At 43.0% G+C, this 21266-nt stretch overlaps 1 protein-coding gene and 1 pseudogene across 3 annotated transcripts in view; one reads left to right on the top strand and one right to left on the bottom strand.

Annotated features, from left to right (window-relative positions):
• The window catches only part of SLX4IP (SLX4 interacting protein), a 201980-nt gene that overhangs the window by 171291 nt on the left and 9423 nt on the right, over positions 1-21266 (bottom strand). For both annotated transcript variants that reach the window (XM_080684024.1, XM_080684025.1), the window contains exon 2: positions 9713-9768. In XM_080684024.1, coding sequence (XP_080540150.1) covers positions 9713-9739 — 27 coding nt within the window. In that variant the 5' untranslated portion in view covers positions 9740-9768. The remainder of the gene's footprint in view (positions 1-9712; positions 9769-21266) is intronic.
• LOC308256589 lies at positions 9988-13604 on the top strand (annotated as a pseudogene). Its single transcript has 3 exons — positions 9988-10043; positions 10128-10582; positions 13466-13604. The product of its transcript is annotated as an uncharacterized misc_RNA (transcript).

Raw genomic sequence — 21266 nt, 5'->3', positions numbered from 1 at the left:
CTGAGCCCCAGTTCTGACTGCACTGAACCCCGGTTCCAGGCGAGCCCCTGGGGACCCACGCTCTTGTGGGGGGAATCTGGACTCTCGGGCGGAGACTCGGGAGCTGGGGAAGGCGGAGGACTGAAAGCGCACGCGTGCCAGTGCGCACGAAGGCTGTGGAGGTTGCCACAGGCTTTCCCTAGTGGAAGGGAGTCGGAGGCTCCTGACTGCACTGGGCCCCAGTTTTGACTGCACTGAACCCCGGTTCCAGGCGAGACCCTGGGGACCCACGCTCTTGTTGGGGGAGTCTGGACTCTCGGACGGAGACTCAGGAGCCAGGGAAGGCGGAGGTCTGAAGGCGTGCATGTGCGCGCAAGGGCAAGGCTGACGGGAAGCCAAGACTGAGACTCCACCCCATCCAAGCCTAGCACAGAGGCTATTGCAATTTGGCAAGTCTAATCCTATAAGGCTGTCTCCAGCACCGAACTTCTCACAGCATAGACACAGCTGATCCTTACAGCCAACTGGCCTGAAGGTCAATTCTTCCCAGTGATACCAACAACAATCAAGACTTAATTACAACAAGGCTGTACACACAGTCCACAAAGGGGTGCACCAAGAGTGTCCACCTCAGGTTAACTGGGGAGGCAGACCCACTGGGCCATATTGGAAACCTAGCACACAAATCTACCTTACCAACTCAGGGAAGCAGTGAAAATGTGGCGTCAAAGAATCAGATCACAAACGAAAGAAATGGAGGAAAACAAACGACTGGATATAGAATTCAAAACCACGGTTATAAGGCTTTTTAAGAATATCCTAGAAAAGGCCGATAAATATAACGAGACCCTCGAAGACATGAAAAAGGACCAACTAGAAATTAAACATACACTGACTGAAATAAAAAATATTATACAGAGACCCAAAAACAGACTATAGGAACACAAAAATCAAGTCAAAGAATTGAAATACAAAGAAGCAAAAAACACTCAACCAAAAAAGCAAAAAGCAAAAAAAAAAAATCCAAAAAGTTGAAGATAGTGTAAGAAGACTCTGGGACAACTTCAAGCGTACCAACATCAGAATTATGGGGGTGCCAGAAGAAGAGAGAGAGCAAGATACTGAAAACCTATTTGAAGAAATAATGACCGAAAACTTCCCCCACCTGGTGAAAGAAATAGACTTACAAGTTCAGGAAGCGCACAGAACCCCAAACAAAAGGAATCCAAAGAGGACCACACCAAGACATATCATAATTAAAATGCCAAGAGCAAAAGACAAAGAGAGAATATTAAAAGCAGCAAGAGAAAAACAGTTAGTTACCTACAAGGGAGCACCCATACGACTGTCAGCTGACTTCTCAACAGAAACTATGCAGGCCAGACGGGAGTGGCAAGAAATTTTCAATGTGATGAATAGCAAGAACCTACAACCAAGATTACTCTACCCAGCAAAGCTATCATTCAGAATTGAAGGTCAGATAAAGAGCTTCACAGATAAGAAAAAGCTGAAGGAGTTCATCACCACCAAACCAGTATTATATGAAATGCTGAAAGGTATTCTTAAAGAAGAGGAAGAAGAAAAAAGTAAAGAGAAAAATTATGAACAACAAATACATATCTATCAACAAGTGAACCTAAAAAATCAAGTGAATTAAAAACCTGAGGAACAGAATAATCTGGTGAATATAATAGAATCAGGGGCATAGAAAGGGAGTGGACTGATAATTCTCAGGGGGAAAGGGGTATGGAGGGTTCATGAAGAGACTGGACAAAAATCATACACCTATGGATGAGGACAGTGGTGGGGAGGTAAGGGCAGAAGGTGGGGTGGGAACTGGGTGGAGGGGAGCTATGGGGGGGAAAAGGAGAAACAATTGTAATAATCTGAATAAAGATTTATTTAAAAAAAAAAACACACACACAAAAAAAAACAGGTTTCGCCTGGCCGGTATGACTCAGTAGTCAAGCATGGACCTATGAACCTCGAAGTTGCAGTTCAATTCCCAGTCAGGACACATGCCTGAGTTGTGGGCTCAAGGCAGCCAACAGATGATTCTCTCATCATTGATGTTTCTATCTCTCTCTCTCCCATCCTCTCTCTGATAGCAATAAAAACATTTTTAGAAACAAACGAAAAACCAGGTTTCTTCTGCCCCATCCTGCTACCACCCCCACTGCAACTCTCACTGACCAGGTACAACCACACTGAAAATTTTAGCTATTTGATCTCGTACTGACCACCATATTTTTAAATACTATGTTTATACTATAATTTCTTATTTCAGCTTTACATACTTTCTATTGAAAATGCAGCAATGCCTCCCCTTCCGCCCCCCCGACCACCACCACCACACACACACAGGTCTCCTTCCCTAGCCTTCCAAATTTTGGAGTCAACAATATATGAAATGTATCCTTGGTTCAAAGCTGATCCATGCAGTATAATACCCTAACTTTGCTATCTTACACAATCTTTTGTTAGAGTTAAGAGCTGCATCATTCTTGTTTTATTTAGTTTCTCATATTACTATCACTAACTTGTTCCCAAACTCTGATAGAATTAAAAAACAACCAAACAAACAAACAAAAACAAAGCCTCCTCTCAATACATTTAAATACATTAGGTATCTTATTCATTTTATATTTTGTTGGAGACATCTTTCACGGAACTCTCCTGTTCCAATCAGACTGCTTGCTTTGTAGACAGGATATACAGATAGATGATCATCATGGGATTTGCTTAGGACAGCCGTGGGCAAACTCAGGCCCGTTCGGCTGTTCTATCCGGCCTGCGGAGCCGAAAGAGCGGAGAGTTCTCTTGCTCTCCCCTCCGCTCCTTTACTTTGAATTTATATTAGTTCACACAAACACTCCATCCATGCTTTTGTTCTGGCCCTCCGGTCCAGTTTAAGAACCCATTGTGGCCCTCGAGTCAAAAAGTTTGCCCACCCCTGTCCTAGAGGATATTATGCTAAGTGAAATAAGCCAGTCAGAGAAAGACAAATCTCTCTATATAAAACCCTAATATGCAAATAAACCAAATGGCAGAACAACCAAACAACTGAACAACTGGTCGCTATGACATATGCTGACCACCAGGGGGCGCGTGCAGAACATGGCGGGCGTTGGCAGCAGGTGGCAGAGCACAGAATGTGGCAGGTGTCAGCTGTGGCGAGATGGTGGAGCAGGTGAGCAGGGGCGCCAGACCAAAGCAGGATGCTGGTTGCTGTCATCAGGACGAGCCTCTGGTGGTTACTGAAAATTCCTTGCTCTCTCCCACCATGGTCCCGCCTGGCACTCACACCTGCTGCCGGCGCCAGCACCACTCACACCCGCTGCTGGTGCCCAGCGCTGGCCCCAATTGCTTGGTGCCATCAGCAGGTGCGAGAGGCAGCTGTCGGCCCCGATTGCCCCTCAAGGCTTCTCCACCTCCCCCTGCTCCTGAGGGGTGATCGGGGCTGGCAGCCACTTCTCACACCTGTTGCTGGCGCTGATGCCACTGCTCACACTCACTGCCAGCCCCGACCCCGCTTGTACCTGCAGACGGCACCAGAGCTGCCGCTTGCACCCACTGCTGGTGCCTGGCACCGGTCTCAATCGCTCAGTGCCGTCAGTGGGTACGAGCAGCAGCTGTCAGCCCCAAATGCCCCTCAGGGCTTCTCCACCTCCCCCTGCTCCTGAGGGGCAATCGGGGCAGCAGCCGCCGCTTGTATCTGCTGAGAGCGCTGGCCCCACGGAGGATGGGCTGAGACCCGCCCCTGTGCCCACCGCAGGCTCGTGGCCCAGTTCCTTTCAAGGTGCACGAATTCGTGCACTGAGCCCCTAGTACCATATAATTTCACTTATTTGTGGAATCTAAAGAACAAAATAGAAGCAGACTCATAGACACAGAGAACAGACTAATGGTTGCCAGAGGGGAAGTGGGTTGGGAGGCTGGGTGAAAAAGGTAAAGGGATTAAGAAGTATAAATTGTTAGTTATAAAATGGTCACAGGGATGTAAACTGCAGCACAGAGAATATAGTCAATAATATTGTAATAACTATGTACAGTGCCAGGTACATACTTAAAATACCGGGGGAATCACTTTATAAAGTATACTAGAGGCCCAGTGCACGTATTCGTGCACCAGTGGGGTCCCTAGGTGTAGCCTGCAGGGATCGGCTAAAACCGGCAGTCCAATGCCGCCTGTCACTCCTGCCTGCCGCTCCTGCTCATCCCGGCCCTGCTGTGCCTGCCGCCGCCACCACTCAGTAGGCTCGCTGCCCCTCCACTGTGGTCTCTGGGCTGCGGCGGCCAGCTGTGAGCCCTGCGTCTGGCGCCCGTCGGTCAGCTGAGCAGTGCTCCCACTGTGGGAGCGCACTCACCACCAGGGGGCAGCTCCTGCATTGAGTGTCTGCCCCCTGGTGGTCAGTGCACATCATAGCAACCAGTCTAACCAGTCCACCAGTCGCTTAGGCTTTTATATGTATAGACTAGAGGCCCAAGGCACGAAATTCATGCAAGGGGCTCAGCCCTTGCAGCCCCGCCTGCCTCAGCCAGCCCTCACAGCCCTGGCTTAGTCCCAAAGGTCGTGCAGAAGGTCGTCTGGACGGTTGTTCTGCGGTTCGGTCTAATTAGCATATTAGCTCTTTATTATATAAGATGATTTTCTTTTTTTCTTTTTTTAAATATATTTTATTGATTTTTTACAGAGAGGAAGGGAGAGGAATAGAGAGTTAGAAACATCGATGAGAGAGAAACATCGATCAGCTGCCTCCTGCACACCTCCTACTGGGGATGTGCCCGCAACCAAGTTATGCGCCCTTGACCGGAATCGAACCTGGGACCTTTCAGTCCGCAGGCCGACGCTCTATCCACTGAGCCAAACCAGTTTTGGCTATAAGATGATTTTCTAACCACTATGCTGTACACCTGAAACTAATATAAAATAATATTGAATATCAACATTAATAAAAACTAAAATTTAAAAAATAAAATAAATAACATTGAACTCATAGAAACAGAGTAGAGAGATAGTTGGCAGGGGCTGAGCAGTGGGGGAAATGGGGAGATGTTGGTCAAAGGTTACAAACTTCCTATTATAAGATGAATAAGGATCTAAATGTATCTATCGCATGGTGATTACAGTTAACAATGCTGTACTGTATATTTGAAAGTTGCTATGAGAGTAGAGCTTCAATATTCTCAGCATAGCAACAACATGATAATTATGTGAGGTGAAGGATGTGTTAGCTTTATTGTGGTAAACACTTAACCATGTATATGTTTATCAAATCATCACACTGTACACCTTGAACTTAACAATATTATATGACAATTACTTCTCAACAAAGCTGGCGGGGAAATCATCACTCCTTTGGAAGGTTCAAGCCTGGCCTTCAGAATGTTTGAGAACCAAGATAGCTTAGAGCTGGTACACTAATGCCCCAAAGGGATAGAAGAGAAAAGGGAGTTGGGAATGAAACCATTCTAGTTAAGCCCAAAGTTGTAAAGAACTTCAACTTTCAGTTCTTCACACAATGCCTGACACACAAATAAGTACTCAATTAATAAGTATCCTCCTATACTCTCTGGTTCATATGGATAAGTTTGTCCATAATTTCTTAGAATAGGAACTATCCAATAGAGTTTTTTCCTTCATTCTCTTGAGAAACTGCAGCCTTCATGGAAATGCAAAAAAAATAAAAATAAAAGAAAAAAAAATCTCTGCTCGCTGACCAAGGGAAGCAACATGGAAGCTTGCCATCTATCCAGGGCCTTGGGAGGAGGGAGGGGAAGGGAGAAGACACAGAAATTACTAAAACACCAACCTTGTGCCAGACTCTGTTTTGAGTTGTAAAGTTATACTACACACAAGATGGTGGAATCCAAAGACATGAAATTAATATAAAACCTAGTCCAAAATCATTGAAATACCAAGGGCTCCAGCAGAAGTAAACTTGAAACTACTCAACTGCTCTGTGGGGCCAATAGGTCTTTCCACCCGTGTGTGTGTGTATACAATTAAAAATTACACAATAAACAATCCAATAATTTCAGTGACCAATTTATTCCACACTTTATAAATAACAGTGGGAATAATAGAACAATCCCAAACAGACTATGAAATAAATTTAAAATTATGAAGGACTTAAAAGGAGGAAATGGAAACATGTTGAAAAAATAGAACAAGTATATAAAAAGAATTAGCAGATTTTGAATTAAAAAAATAACCAAACACATTCTCAAATGAAAAATGCAATCACTAAAAATAAACAAGTTAAAGAGTAGATTAATAGGTTAAATACAGATGAAAAGTTTTTAATAAACGAAAGAAGGTCTGATAAAAAGCACTCTGAATGCAACACAGAGGCAGAAAAAGAAGAGAAACAGGAAAAGGAAAACGACCAAGCAGCACTCATACAAGATTACTGGAACAGCATTCATCAGAGAAGGCACATGGTAATGACATCATTAAGTGTGCATGTCCCCTACTAACCATGACACTATGGAAGTGCATAGCAATCTGGAAGGGTGAGATGTCAGATATTCAGAATGGCATCACAGTGCTCAGGGCTTTTAAGCTGCATGATTAGGAAAGCACTGGCCTTTGCCTGTGTGACCAGAGGCAGGAATACAATCACAATGTGATGTGTAAAATCTTTCATATAATGTTTTAGAACCCTGTTTATATCCCTAACCAGTTAATTTGATACTCATGGTTGAGGTAACCCCCCTGCTTGGCATGATCTAAAAGCTAGGTTCTAAGCCTTCATAGTGCAACTGTGAGATGGGAAAATAGAGTAGCAGGATTTGCCACATCAGTGTGTATGGCCTGGAAATCAGCAGACCCATCTCTGGCATAATTAGGGGATGGGGGTACAAGCTTTGTGGTTGACCAGGATTGTTTGCTCTACTGGGTCATAGCCAGTTTGGGCAGAACTTTGCAAGAGGCCCAGTCCTTTACTGAGCAGTCCAGGGGCTCAGTCCTGGACAAGTTAATATCACCCTTCTAACACCTAAGAAACTATCCTATATAGCCCTGATCGGTTTGGCTCAGTGGATAGAGCATCGGCCTGCGGACTGAAGGATCCCAGGTTCTATTTCGGTCAAGGGCATGTACCTTGGTTGCAGGCACATCCCCAGTAGGGGGTGTGCAGGAGGCAGCTGATCAATGTTTCTCTCTCACTGATGTTTCTAACTCTCTATCCCTCTCCCTTCCTCTCTATAAAAAAATCAATAAAATATTTTTTAAAAAAGAAAGAAACTATCCTATATAATAAAAGCCTAATATGCAAATTGTCCCCTTGGGCAGTCATTTGATCAGGAGTTCGACTGGGAGACCGGGAGTCAACCGCTCACTATGATATGCGCTGACCACCAGGGGGTAGCGCGGAACATGTCAGCAAGGGGACAGTGGCAGCAGGCAGCAGTGGAGGCACTGCCGGCCCCGATGGACCCGACAAGAGTGGGACCGCGGCAGGATGGTGGAGCAGGTGAGGGGAACTGGTGGTGGGTGGTGGCAACCAACCTCCCGTGGCACCTGGACAGGGGGGCTGCAACCTCTCACCGGCTACCTGGGGGCGGGGGGGACGGAGGTGCAGTGAGAATACGGGGTGTCCAACAAGCTCACTCTCAGTCCCCCTGCTACCCTCCCCTGGGACGCCAGGGCTCGTGCACCAGGGAAGCCCCTGCGCTCAGGTGCTGGATGCCCGCGAGCAGCCCACCCCGCACCTGCGCAGCCTCTTCCGGGTGAGTCGGGCCACAGCTACCAGGACCTCAGGAGTCAGTCGGACTCCCCGTGGGTTCGCGTGGAGCGGGGCTCGCGGGGGCCCAGGGGCCCAGGTGTTGCCCAGGGCCCAGAGGTCAGCTGGCACCTGCCCTTCCACACCAGATGCTGGTGCTTTGATCGCCAGCCAGGCCCAGGGACCGTACCCGTGCACAAATTTCGTGCACTGGGCCTCTAGTTTATTATATGAGACTATCCAACAAACTCTGTATAAGAGTTTCAAGTTCTACTTGACTGAAACTGAGATTATGCAGGGAGAGAATAAAGAGGAGCAGTACCCAAAGAGAAAATGATCAAGATTTCCCACAATGAATAAAAACTTGAATCTTTCAAATGAAGATGTACCGGTATATCTCATCCCAAGCCAGATAAATAAACGCAAGTCTTTATCTTGAGATTTAATAGTAGAATTGAAGAACATCACAAAGAGAAATAAAATCTTAAGAGCAACCAGAGAGAAAAGACAGATAAACCAAGAGAGGAATCACAACGAGGCTGAAAGCAGATTTCTGTGGTAACTAGTCTCCACAGATTACCCCGCCAAGCTTCCCCTTCCCTGTAAGTGCATACTGCTTCTCATATCAAGAGGTGCAACTTCCCTGGGGCTGGGTTAGAATGCGCTGACCAATAGTATGCCGCAGAAATGGGATCTGAGACTTTGGCTGCCTTAAGAGGACTGGCAAATTACACTTCTTTCTTCTTGCAACTCTTGCTTGTGGGACACCATCTTTCAAATCTCAGCCACCAAGTTAGAAGAAGCCCAACCCATGCAGAGTAGCCAAATGAGAACTAGAAGGGCAACAATTTACAGCCCCAAGTATGATTCCACACACAGCCAAGTATTAACTGTGAGTAGTCATCTTTGGAGGTCTATCTGAATTGAGTCCCCCGATAATTGTAGCTCCAGGCAACATCAAAAAGAGAAACGACCCCACTGATACCAGGCAACTTACAGAATCATGAGAAAGAACAAAATGGCTCATTTTTTAAGACACTAAATGTAAATTTTAAATTGATAATTAAAACATTTTTCAGTTGCAATAATAGATCCCAGAAGATAATCGAAAAATATCTCTAAAGTGTTGAGGAAAAATAATGCTCAACCTAGAATTCTATAACAAACTACATGTTTTTCTAGAGTAAGATCAAAAGGTATTTTTAGACAAATAGTGAAAGTTCACCACTTAATAATCTCTCACAGAGAGAAATACTACAGAACAATTGGTATAAGAAATGACTATAAAAAATGACTATAAGCAATAAAATTTATAAGTATGTTGCAAATCTAAATAAGCACTGATGTGCTAAAAAGATACAATTATAATTTTAAATAGTATCTGACCTGGTTAACTAATTTGTTTATTAGTGTTTTGAATTCATACTAAATAAAACAGCACAGAAAAATGCCCTAAAAAAAGAGCCAATATATATGAAAGCATCTCTGAGACCTTATACCCACTATTTATCAGTTCTTCCTGCCTCCTTCCCACATGCATGATCCTCCCACGCCTCCACACCTGAGAAGGTCTCAGCCCCAAACATTAAGGGATAGAGAAGAGACACTTGTAAGAGGAAAGCAAAAGAGGGCAGCCAGGCAAGAGAACTCTCCCCTAGCATTCACCAGGTGCAACATTTGATGCCTAGTTTTTCATTTTCATCTGCTTTGTCAGAATAAAAAATTATGTCATGGACATACAATGTGAATGATAATTTTTAAAATTAAGGACCAAGTAATGCCTTTTGGTCAGAAGCCAGCAACTCCCATAATCATATAAACTACAAATTTTCTCCCCCCTTCTAATTCTAAACATGAAAATTTTCAATCCCCTATTTAAAGTTTTCAGTAGAGAACCAAATTTAAAAAGTAGAAGAAAAGTTCAGAGCTTCTTCCAATTAACACAGAACTTAGTTATACTAGAAAGTGATTAATCATTTTAAAGAAGACTATTAAGCACTACTTACTTTAATAGCAAATTTCTTTGATGCCATGGCTTACTGATTCCAAAGTAATTACAGACCTTTAACAGAAGAAAAAAGAAAGTTAAAAGTAAGTATATCAAAAATCTCTGTCTATTTGAATATTACACGGGAGAAAGGTTGGCTGAATAGACAAATATCAATAGGTATTTGCAAGATGAATGTTCACTTATAATTAGTCTTAACAAAAATATTACATTAAATTAGTAATTTTAAAACTGCCCACAAAGAAAAGCACAGACCCAGATATATTCTACCAAATGTTTGAAGAAGAATTAATATCAATCCTTCACAAACTCTTTAATAAAACGGAAGCGTAAGAAAAACTTCTCGAGTCCAAGGGGAGCAAGTGAGCTGAGTGGCTATGTGGTCACGTCTTGGAGGCCAACAGCACTTGCAGCAAGGCTGACAAACTGACTAAAGAGCAGATTGCAGAATTCAAAGGAGCTTTTTCACTATTTGATAAAGATGGTGATGGAACTACAACAACAAAGGAATTGGGAACTGTAATGAGGTCTCTTGGACAGAATCCCACAGAGGCAGAGTTATAGGACATGATTAATGAAATAGATGCTGAGGGTAAAGGTACAACTGACTTCCTGAAACTTCTGACAATAATAGCGAAAAAAAAATAAAAGACAGTGAAGAAAAAAATTAAAGAAGTTATCTGTGTGTTTGATTAGGATGGCAATGGCTATGTTAATGCAGCAGAGCTTCAACATGTGATGACACACCTTGGAGAGAAATTAACAGATGGAAAGGATGATGAAATGATCAGGGAAGCAGATATTGATGGTGATGGTCAAGTAAACTATGAAGAGTTGTACAAATGATGACAGCAAAGAGACAACATCTGTACAGAATGTGTTCAATTTATTGCACAAAATTATTTATTTGCCTTTTCTTTGTTTGTAACTTATCTGTAAAAGGTTTCCCCCTACTGTCAATAAATATGCATGTATAGTAATTAGAACTTCATTCCTCCATGTTTTCTTAGTTTATCTTACTATCATTGTCCTGAAACCTTATTTTAGAAATATAGATCAAGTCCTGGCCAGGTAGCTCATTTGGTTTAGCGTGTCGTCCCTACAAGCCAGGGTTGCAGTTTCAATCCTGGGTCAGGGCACATACAAGAATCAACCAATGAATGAATGCATGGGTTAAGTAGAACAACAAATCAATGTTTCTCTCTCTCTCTTTCTCTTTTTCTCTCCTCTTTCCTCCCTCCCTATTTCCCTCCCTCACGCGCTCTCATCCTCCTTCTCCCCTCTTCCCTCCTTCCCTCTGTCTCTAAAAATGAATAAACAATAAAATAATTGATCAAATAACATGATGCTTGTGGCTTACTCTGGATATACCTAAGTCCTTCTGCACACCTAAACTTAGGTGGAGTTGGTCAAACGAGGGAACATCTGGATTATGCCTTTTTCTAAAGTCGTTTTCTTTAGAAACTGTCAGCATGTTGTTGTTGAAGTGTAGGGTTGTAACTCTGCATGGACTATGGATGGTCAACAATATGTACTCAAATGTTGCACTATTGCAAAAGAGGTGTATTATCCAAGTACTTGCATGCTATTTTTTAATACTGCTGGTCCTATACCAGAAACATTTTCTTTTATTGTTACTTGCTTTTTAAACTTTGTTTAGCTACTTAAAGAAAATCTGCTTATGGCACAATTTGCTTCAAATCTCTTTCAAGTTGTATATTTGTTTTCCACTTTAAAATTTTACCCAATTTTACACCCTCCTCCAAAAAAAAAGATAAACTTCTCAAATTATTCTATGCGGCCACTATTTTTCCTGATACTAATACCAATAGAGACATCACAAGATTATATACCAACATTCCTTATAAATAAAGATACAAAAAAATCCTCAACAAAATATTACGAACCAAATGTAGCAACGTAGAAAAACATCACGACCAAGTTGGATTTACCTCTGGAATATAAGGTTTGTTTAACATCTGAAAATTAATCAATATAACACCCCACATTAATTGATTGAAAGAAAAAAAAAACACATATCTCAAATTCAAAAAAAATTAATACCCATTTTTTATTTTAAAAATCCAATTCATTAGTAATAGAATAAACATCCTCAACCTGATAAAGAGCACTTATAAAAAAAACCCACAGCTTAAATCACACTTAATGGTGAAAAGCTGAACACTTTCCCCTTCTAAGATGAGTAAAAGACAAAGCTGTTTGCTCTTGCCACTTCTACTCACTATAGTATTAGAGGTTCAAGCCAGGGGAATTAGGCAAGAAAAATAAAAGACATCCAGAATGGGAAAGAACAGGTAAAACCATATCTATTACAAATGACATGTTCTTATATGTAGGAAACCCTAAAGAATAAAGAACAATAAACTACTAACATAAACAAGTTTAGCAAGACTGTAAGATATAAAGTTAATATTAAAAACTAGAGGCCCGGTGCACGAAATTCATGCACGGCGGGGAGGTGTGTGTCCTTCAGCCCAGCCTGCACCCTCTCCAATCTGGGACCCTTCGAGGGATGTCCAACTGCCCTCCCACAATCCAGGACTGCTGGCTCCCAACCACTCGCCTGCCTGCCTGCCTGGTTGCCTCTAATCGCTTCTGCCTGCCAGCCTGATCACCCCCTAACCACTCCCCTGCCAGCCTGATCGATGCCTAACTGCTCCCCTGCTGGCCCGATTGCCCTTAACTGCCCTCCCCTGCAGTCCTGGTCACCCCTAACTGCCCTCCCCTGCTGGCCTGGGTGCCCCTAACTGTCCTCCCCTGAAGGCCTGGTCCCCACAAACTGCCCTCCCCTGCTGGCCTGGTCACCCCTAACTGCCCTCCCTTGCCAGCCTGGTTGCCCCTAACTGCCCTCCCCTGCCGGCCTGGTTGCCCACAACTGCCCTCCCCTGCAGGCCTGGTCACCCCTAACTGTCGTCCCCTGCAGGCCTGGTCACCCCTGTCCTCCCCTGCAGGCCTGGTCACCCCTAACTGCCCTCCCTTGCCGGCCCAATTGCCGCTAACTGCCCTCCCCTGCTGGCCTGATCACCCCTAACTGCCGTCCCCTGCCGGCCTGGTCCCCCCCATCTGTCCTCCCCTGCAGGCCTGGTTGCCCCCAATTGCCCTCCTCTGCCAGCCTGGTCACCCCTAACTGACCTCCCTTGCTGGCCTGGTCACCCCCAACTGCCCTCCCCTGCAGGCCTGGGTCCCCCCCAACTGTCCTCCCCTGCAGGCCTGGTCACCCCCATCTGCCCTCCCCTGCCGGCTTGTTTACCCCCAACTGCCCTCTCCTGAAGACTGGGTCCCTCCCCAACTGTCCTCCCCTGCAGGCCTGGTCGCCCCCAACTGCCCTCCTCTGCCAGCCTGGTCACCCCTAACTGCCCTCCCTTGCAGGCCTGGTCCTTCCCAACTGCCCTCCCCTGTTGGCCTGATCGCCCACAACTGCCCTTCCCTGCCGGCCATCTTGTGGCGGCCATCTTTGACCACATGGGGGCGCTATCTTGTGTGTTGGAGTGATGGTCAATTTGCATATTACCTCTTTATTATATATGATGATGATCTATTTCTATCTACTAGCGATGAATAATCCTGAAATGAAATTAAGAAAACAACTCCATTTATAATAGCATCAAAAAGAATACTTACTAAAAACATTTAACAAAACAAGAACAATATTTGTATACCAAAACTATAAAATACTAGAGGCCAGGCCGGCAGCGATTGGGCCTAAACCGGCAGTCCAACATCCCCCGAGGAATGTAGCAGTACGCAAAGCGGCAGGCGTCCGGGAAGGAGCCCGAGCCGAGGCCCCAGTGCTGTGCCGCTCATCCTGGCCCCACTGCGCCTGCCGCCACTACCGCTCCCACCACTGCAACTGTGCTCGCCAGCCATGAGCCCGCCTTCTGGCTGAGTGGCACTCCCACTGTGGGAGGGCACTGACCACCAGGGGGCAGTTCCTGCATTGAGCGTCTGCCCCCTGGTGGTCAGTGCACATCATAGCAACCAGTCAACCTGTCATAACGGTTGCTTAGGCTTTTATAGATAGATTATTGAAAGAAATTAAAGACTTAAGAAAATAGATATCCCAGGTTCATGGACTGGAGACTAAATATTGTTAAGATAGCAATATTTCCCAGATAGAACTAGAGATTCAACACTATCTCTAGCAAAATCCCAGCTGACTTCTTTATAGAAATTGAAAACTTACCCTAAAATTCAGATGAAAATGCAAGGAATCTGGAGTAGCCAAAATGATCTTGAAAAAGAGAACAAAGTTGGATGACTCATACTTTCCTATCTGAAAACTTACTTCAAAGCTATAGCAATCAAGACGTGTAGTACTAGCATAAAGATCGACGCATAAATCAATATAATAAAATTGAAAACCCTGAAACAGACCCTTATAGCTATGGTCAATAGATTTTTAACAAATGTGCCATGACAGTTTAATGGGGAAATAGTCTTTTCAACAAATAGTACCAGGACAACTGGATATCTATATGCAAAAGAATAAAGCTGGACCCCCCATGTCATACAAAATTTAACTCAAAATGTATGAAAAACTTAAATGTAGGGCTAAACTATAAAACTCTTAGAAGAAAACACAGGTATACATTTTGGTAGCCTTACATTAGGCAATCGTTTCTTACACATAATATCAAAGGCACAAGTGACAAAAGGAAAACTGGTAAGTCACATTTCATCAAAATTTAAAACTTTTATACTTCAAAAGGTATTTCCAATAAAGTGAAAAGACAAGCCATGGGATGGAAGAAAATATCTTGTAAATCATATATCTGTTAAGGGACTCATGTCCAGAATATACAAAGAACTTTTACAACGCAAAAGTAAAAAGGAAAATAAACCAATTTAAAAATGGAGAAAGGATTTGAAAAGACATTTCTCCAAAGAAGATATACAAATGGCTAATAAGCACATGATGAGAGCTCAACATCAAAAGAAAATAAAAACATATGCCCACACAAAAATTTATACAGGAATGTTCACAGCAGCATTATTTAAAATAGCCAAAAAATGGAAATAACCCAAATGTCCATCAACTGATGAATGGATAAACTACCTGTGATATGTACCCACAGTGAAATATTATCAACCTATATAATAATACAGGGATATGCTAATTAGCCTGGACGCCGTAACAGTCACTAATGGTCAGGTGCGTAACAGTCACAACAGGTCAGGCACGGCCCGGGAGCGGCCCCCAGTGGAAGTGGCCACCAGCGGGGGCATGCGCAGGCCCGCAGCACCGCCCAGCCCAAAGGCCACACGGCCGGGGGTCGCGAGCAGGCCCACGGTGTCCCTACCTTGGGCTGAGGTGGAGTGGCCACCGGCAGAAGTGGCCACCAGCGGAGGCACATGCAGGCCTGCCCAGCGCTGATGTCATGCTGCCTGCCTACATGGCACTGCCTGCGTGCATCCCCGCCCAGTGCTGAGGTGAAGCTGCCTGTCTGTGTCCCTGGCCAGGGATGTAACACTGCCTGCCTATGTCCCTGACCTCGGACATGGTGCTGCCTGCGTGTGCCCCCCACCCAGCACTGAGGTGAAGCTGCCTGCCTGCGTCCCTAGCCAGGGACGTGACACTGCCTGCTTGTGTCCCTGATAAACAGCAATATTAAAATATTTCCTCTAATTAATTCCCTTTTAATGTGCATGAATTTTGTGCACCGGGCCACTAGTATATAATAAAAGCCTAATATGCTAAGTGTCTGGTTGTCTGGTCGGTCATTCAACCAATCAAAGTGTAATATACTAATGATATGCTAAGGCCGCTCAACCACTCGCTATGATGTGAACTGACCACCAAGGGGCAGAGAGTCGACTGGTCAACCAGTCGCTATGGCGTGCACTGACCACCAGGGGGCAGAGTCTCCGACCGGTAGGTTAGCTTGCTGCAGGGGTCCGGCCAATCAGGACTGAGCAAGACGGGCCGGACATGCCCTGGGGCCCTCCCATGGTCATTCCCTGGCTGACCAACCTCCCACATCCCTCCCCAGCCCTGATTGTGCACCAGTGGGGTCCCTCAGCCTGACCTGCACGCTCTCGCAATCCAGGACCCCTCGGGGGAAGTCAGGGAGCCAGTTTCAGCCCGATCCCACAGGCCTGGGTGAGGGACCCCACTGCTGCACGAATTCGTGCACTGGGCCTCTAGTCTATATATATAAAAGCCTAAGCAACCAGCCAACCGGCTGGTAGCTATGACATGCACTGACCACCAAGGGGCAGACACTCAATGCAAAGCTGCCGAGTGACAGCAACTTTACAGAGTGCCCTCTCACACTCTGGGACCCCTCGGGGGATGTCGGACTGCCGGTTTCAGCCCCATCCCCACAGACCAGGCCGAGGGACCCCACCGGTGCACAAATCTGTGCACCGGGCCTCTAGTTTGGCAATAAAAAGGAATCAAGAACTTATACTCCCCCCTGGCTGAAGTGGCTCAGTTGGTTGAGTGCCATCCTGTGCACCAAAAGGTTGCTGATTCAATTCCAGGTCAGGGCACATATCTGGGTTGCAGGTTCAGTCCACAGTCAGAGCAAGCACGGAAGGCAACTGATTGATATTTCTCTCTCACATTGATGTTTCTCTCTTCCTCTCCTTTCCTCTCTCTCTAAAGTCAATAGAAAGAAGGGAGGGAGAGAGGGAGGGAGGGAAGGGAGAGAGAGAAGGGAGGGAGGGAGGGAGAACGGACAGACTTATACTCCTCTTTACTGTGCTCAGCCAGGCAACTGCCCTCTCCCACCCTTGCAGAAGTCTGGAGAATTATTTTCTGGAGAAGGTAAGATAGAGGATCTCTGGTCTGGAACAACACTAGGCACAACTTAAGCTGGGGGTACCCTACTAAAAAAAGAGAAATTAAAGGAATATTTATAAACTGATACCTTCTCTAGCCCAGATGCCCATTGTGATGGTTGATTTTGTGTCAACTTGTCTGGGCTAAGGAATGCCCAAATAACTAGTAAAAGATTATTTCTGAGTGTGTCTATGAGGGTATTTTGGGGAGAGATTAGCATTTGAACTGGTAAACAACTAAAGCAGATGGCCCTCCCCAATGTACCATAAATAAGCACCATTCACAATCCATTGAGAGCCCATCAGAACAAAAAGGTAGAAGAAGGGTGAACTGTTGACCTTTCTCTTGGAGTTGAGACACCCATCTTCATTCTGCCCTCATAGCATCTCCAAATGGGAGGCTGAAAAGTTCCCACTTAGGGAACTGGACTAACTTAAATGGCAAAAGTACTGACATCAGGTGTTCCCCAAATAAACATCCTAAGTAGATAGCTCTGAAATGAAGCCTACATCCACAAGCTCCACATTTATGTGCAGAACTAACGTCCATCCTTTTAATGTCCACTGTCAAACACAAGTAAACAACCAGAAATTACTTGCCATCTAAGGAAAGACTTTTTCATGAAAGAAAGCAAAACAAACAGAAAAAAAGTACTTGGCTGAAATGGAGATTATGCAAGGAAAAGAAGACATTTTTTTTTTAAATAAAACATTTTTTTAGAAGAAACTATCATTATCAGGGAGATAGGAGACATTGCATCCATACAGCAATAAATAACTTTAAAAAAGGGAACTTTTGAAAAACAACAAATTAAAACTATGATAGCTGAAATTAAAAAACTTAATAAAAGGGCTGGAAGTTCAAGTTAAGTCATTCAAAGACTTCAGCAAAAATAAAAAAGATGAAAAATAAGGGAATAAATTAAAAATTAAAGAACCAGTTATAGCAGGACAAACACATGGAAATTAGGATGGAAACAGATCCATATTGGGGCATATATCACAGTAAAATTTCAGGCATTGGTGACAAAAAGAATCTTTAAAAAGTGTTGGGGAGGGGTAAGGAGAGAGGTGGTGACAAGAGAATATCTGGCTCCAAATTTCCCAAAGCACCCCTGGAAACGAATAGACAATGAAGAAAATACCTTCAAATTTCTGAAGAAAATTGTTTCCAACCTCTGATTGCATTTCAACATGAGGGGGGGAAACATTTTTATATATGCAAGGTCTTAAAAAATTTAAGACTCAGGCCCCTTCTTAGAAAGCTACTAAAGATGTGCTTCACCAAAATGAGGAAATTAACCAAAAAGAGAGGAAGATACAGGAAACAAGAAGACTGAGACAGGCAAAAGGCAGAGGAAATCCTAGGATCTCATGGAAGCAGATCACTGCATGAGACAGTGGGGCTGGACCAGGAGAGAACCATCAGTGTAGGCAAGAGCAGGCTGCAAGGCTCTAGGGGGGAGATGCATCTTCAGAAGTATCTGCATGCATACAGATGCATTTTAAACAACTGGTAAAGGCTATAAGATTGAATTAGGACAGCTGCATGGAAAGCAAAGCAACTGAATAATAACAGGGCAATTATTGATTCCAGGATAAATAAAAATTATGCAGAAACTAAAAAGTAAAGAGTACTTCATACACAGCTACATTACAACCAGCATTTAAAATCATGGTAACACTAAATTTTGACCTAAACAGTATTATGTTTAAAACAGTATTATGAGGATGGGAAATAATGGTGTGTATTTGTGTATATATGTGATGGGGCACAGGGGTTAAATTGAACAAAAGCTCCTTTTGATGTTAATGGAATGTTTCAGAAGGCCTAAAACCAATCAAAAAACAAAATAAACTAAACAATAACCACCACAACAGAATTAATAAGGCAGAAATACAACAAGTGAATTAACGATATGGAACCAATTCTTAAAGGCAAAACTCTCCTCTTACCTGAAGAACAAGTTGGAGAGAGCTGATATGGAGGAAAGAATGGGGTGTGAAGAATACCATAACTCATAAGCCTTGTACATGGAACTATCTGCCTGTTTAAATTGTGTGCAGATACTTTTAAAGCAGCACTGTCCAAGAGAAATACAATGCAAGCCAGAGACATAATTTTCAATTTTCTAGTATCTGCATTTGATTAAAAGGTAAAGAGAAACGGTGAAATTACATTAATACTTAATTTAATCCAATAAATTCAACACATCATTCTAGTATGTAATCAATATAAAAATATTTACATTCTTGGTGGTTTAGCTCATTCTCTGGAATTAAGTGGGCTTTTTATATTTCCAGCATATCTGAATTTGGACTAGATACATGCAATGTGCTCAACAGACACTTGTGGTTAGTGCTACCATAATGTTTGAGAGTATTTGGTTTAAGAAAAGCACTTATTTCTGTGTCCCAGATTACTTACTTACGGAACAGGAATAGTAATTTTTAACTCAAAATTATTAAAAGGATTAAATAAAATGACATATGAAGACCCCAACATAAGCATTTATAAACACTAGCCCTGGGCAAATGTTAATTACTATTACCTAGTCCAGTGGTCGGCAAACTGGGGCTCTGTTGACTAATGAGTTTGCCAACCACTGGGATAGGGGCTTAATCACAAGGAACAACAACAGCCTGTAATTTTTGGAATTGAGAATCCAGTCAATGATGATTTATTTTTAATCTGATAATATTTTATTCTAATTCTTTAAGTGGAGAAAAATATTTTTATCTAAGCCCTAAATCATTTTAATTATTCATTTCTATTCTCTAATTAATGTATATGATTTAGAAAAAAATTTAACTTATGTTCAACTTAGCAAGTCCATTTAGACACAGGACTCAATGGAAAAACTAAGTTCCTGGAAAGTGGAACATGTATTTGAAAACAATTTATGAAGGTTGTCCTGAAAACTTTAGATAGATCCTTGAAAGTATATTATTTGAGCCTGGTAAACATAAAATCAATTCCCTTAAATATATTAAACTGGGTTTAAATAATTTCTGCTAAGAATTTAGGGAGTTCATTACTGGGGGCACTTAGAGGATACACAAATGGTTCAGCTAAAAACAGAGAAGAGGAGTTTTGTCAATAAGTACCCAACCAAAGCTGAAACATGTATGATCTAATTATTTTAAATTATATACTAGTTTTCCCATATGTCCTTCCTCTTCCAAAGGACAGGTTGACCACAATCAAGGCTGTGGCAAGGCTTTCAGACCATATCTACTGTTAGATAGATCATGAGCCATATTACAGTGAAGGTTACATTTTCAACTTACCAGAAGGTTTTAGTAGACTCTTTAAAGTACTCTTCTGCCCTAACCGGTTTGGCTCAGTGGATAGAGCGTCGGCCTACGGACTGAAGGGTCCCAGGTTCGATTCCGGTCAAGGGCATGTACCTGGGTTGCGGGCACATCCCCAGTGGGGGGGGTGCAGGAGGCAGCTAATCGATGTCTCTCTCTCATCGATGTTTCTAACTCTCTATCCCTCTCTCTTCCTCTCTGTAAAAAATCAATAAAATATATTAAAAAAAAAAAACCGGTTTAAGTTTTAAAAAAAATAAAGTACTCTTCTTTTTTTTCTCCTTTTTTTTTAAATTGGTAAAGAGCAGCTGCATTTACTTTTTAAGAACGGGATCCTTCAAAAAATATTGTCAAAGCCCATTTTTAAAACTGTAATCTGTAGGAAGCTAGGACTTAAAGCATATATTTTATACAAAATTATATGGTCTGCTAATGTAAAATAGGCTGCATGAGAAAAAGGAAATATATAATACCTTTGCATATTTTTAATCCATTTTTAAATATTATGTGGCATTCTACCTCTCAATATGTATATATTTTTTTCATTTGTTTCTACAATGTCTGGAACCTCAAAAAAAATCACAATTTTAGGACAAAAAGAGGCCTTATAACTACTTCTATTCCAAGTCATGCCATCTATTCCCCAATTGAAAACCTGGGAACGGGGCAAGGGTCTCACATCTGAGGACCAAGGGTGAGAGAAGATCTTGTCAACTCATTGAGGACAAACTAGCACCACCTGTCACCTGCAGCACTGCCAAAGTCAATTAGGCACCACATTAAAAAAATTGAAGTAGAAAAAAAGCACATGACCATTTTAATTTTATAGAGGCAGATAAAAATTAAAAAAAAAAACATTAGAAGTGTAAGAATAAAAAGAAATGTCTTATCTGAATAAAGCATTTACAAAAATGTAGCAAATGTGCTTAATGGTGAATCTTAAACGCAATTTCCTTGGAATAGGTAGAAAATGTAGACTTATTAAGATATCATTAAACAACTGTACAATATCTAGAAATAAGTTTAGTAAGATATGTGCAAGAAGCCCTCAAATTGATCTTCAAACTTAACGTAATTCCAACCATAACCTTGAATGAGGAATCTAAGGACAAGCAAAAAAAAAAAAAGACTTGCAAAAAGAAAAACAAAGGAGGGGGTTTGTCTTACCAGACACAGAAAAACTATTACAATGCAATCCTATATAATAAAAGGCTAATATGCAAATAGACCAAACAGCAGAACAACCGGAACAACCGAACAACCGGTTGCTATGACATGCGCTGACCACCAGGGGGCATGCACGAAACATGGCAGGCATCAGCCATGGTGGGATGGTGGAGCAGGTGAGCTGGGGCACCAGACCAAGGCAGGGCACCGGACGCTGTCATTGGGGTGAGCCTCTGGTGGTTACTAAAAATTCTTTCCTCCCACGC

This window comes from Plecotus auritus (assembly GCF_963455305.1).
Source record: "Plecotus auritus genome assembly, chromosome: 8".
Classification (NCBI taxonomy): domain Eukaryota; kingdom Metazoa; phylum Chordata; class Mammalia; order Chiroptera; family Vespertilionidae; genus Plecotus; species Plecotus auritus.
This window is presented reverse-complemented; position numbering and strand designations above follow the sequence as displayed.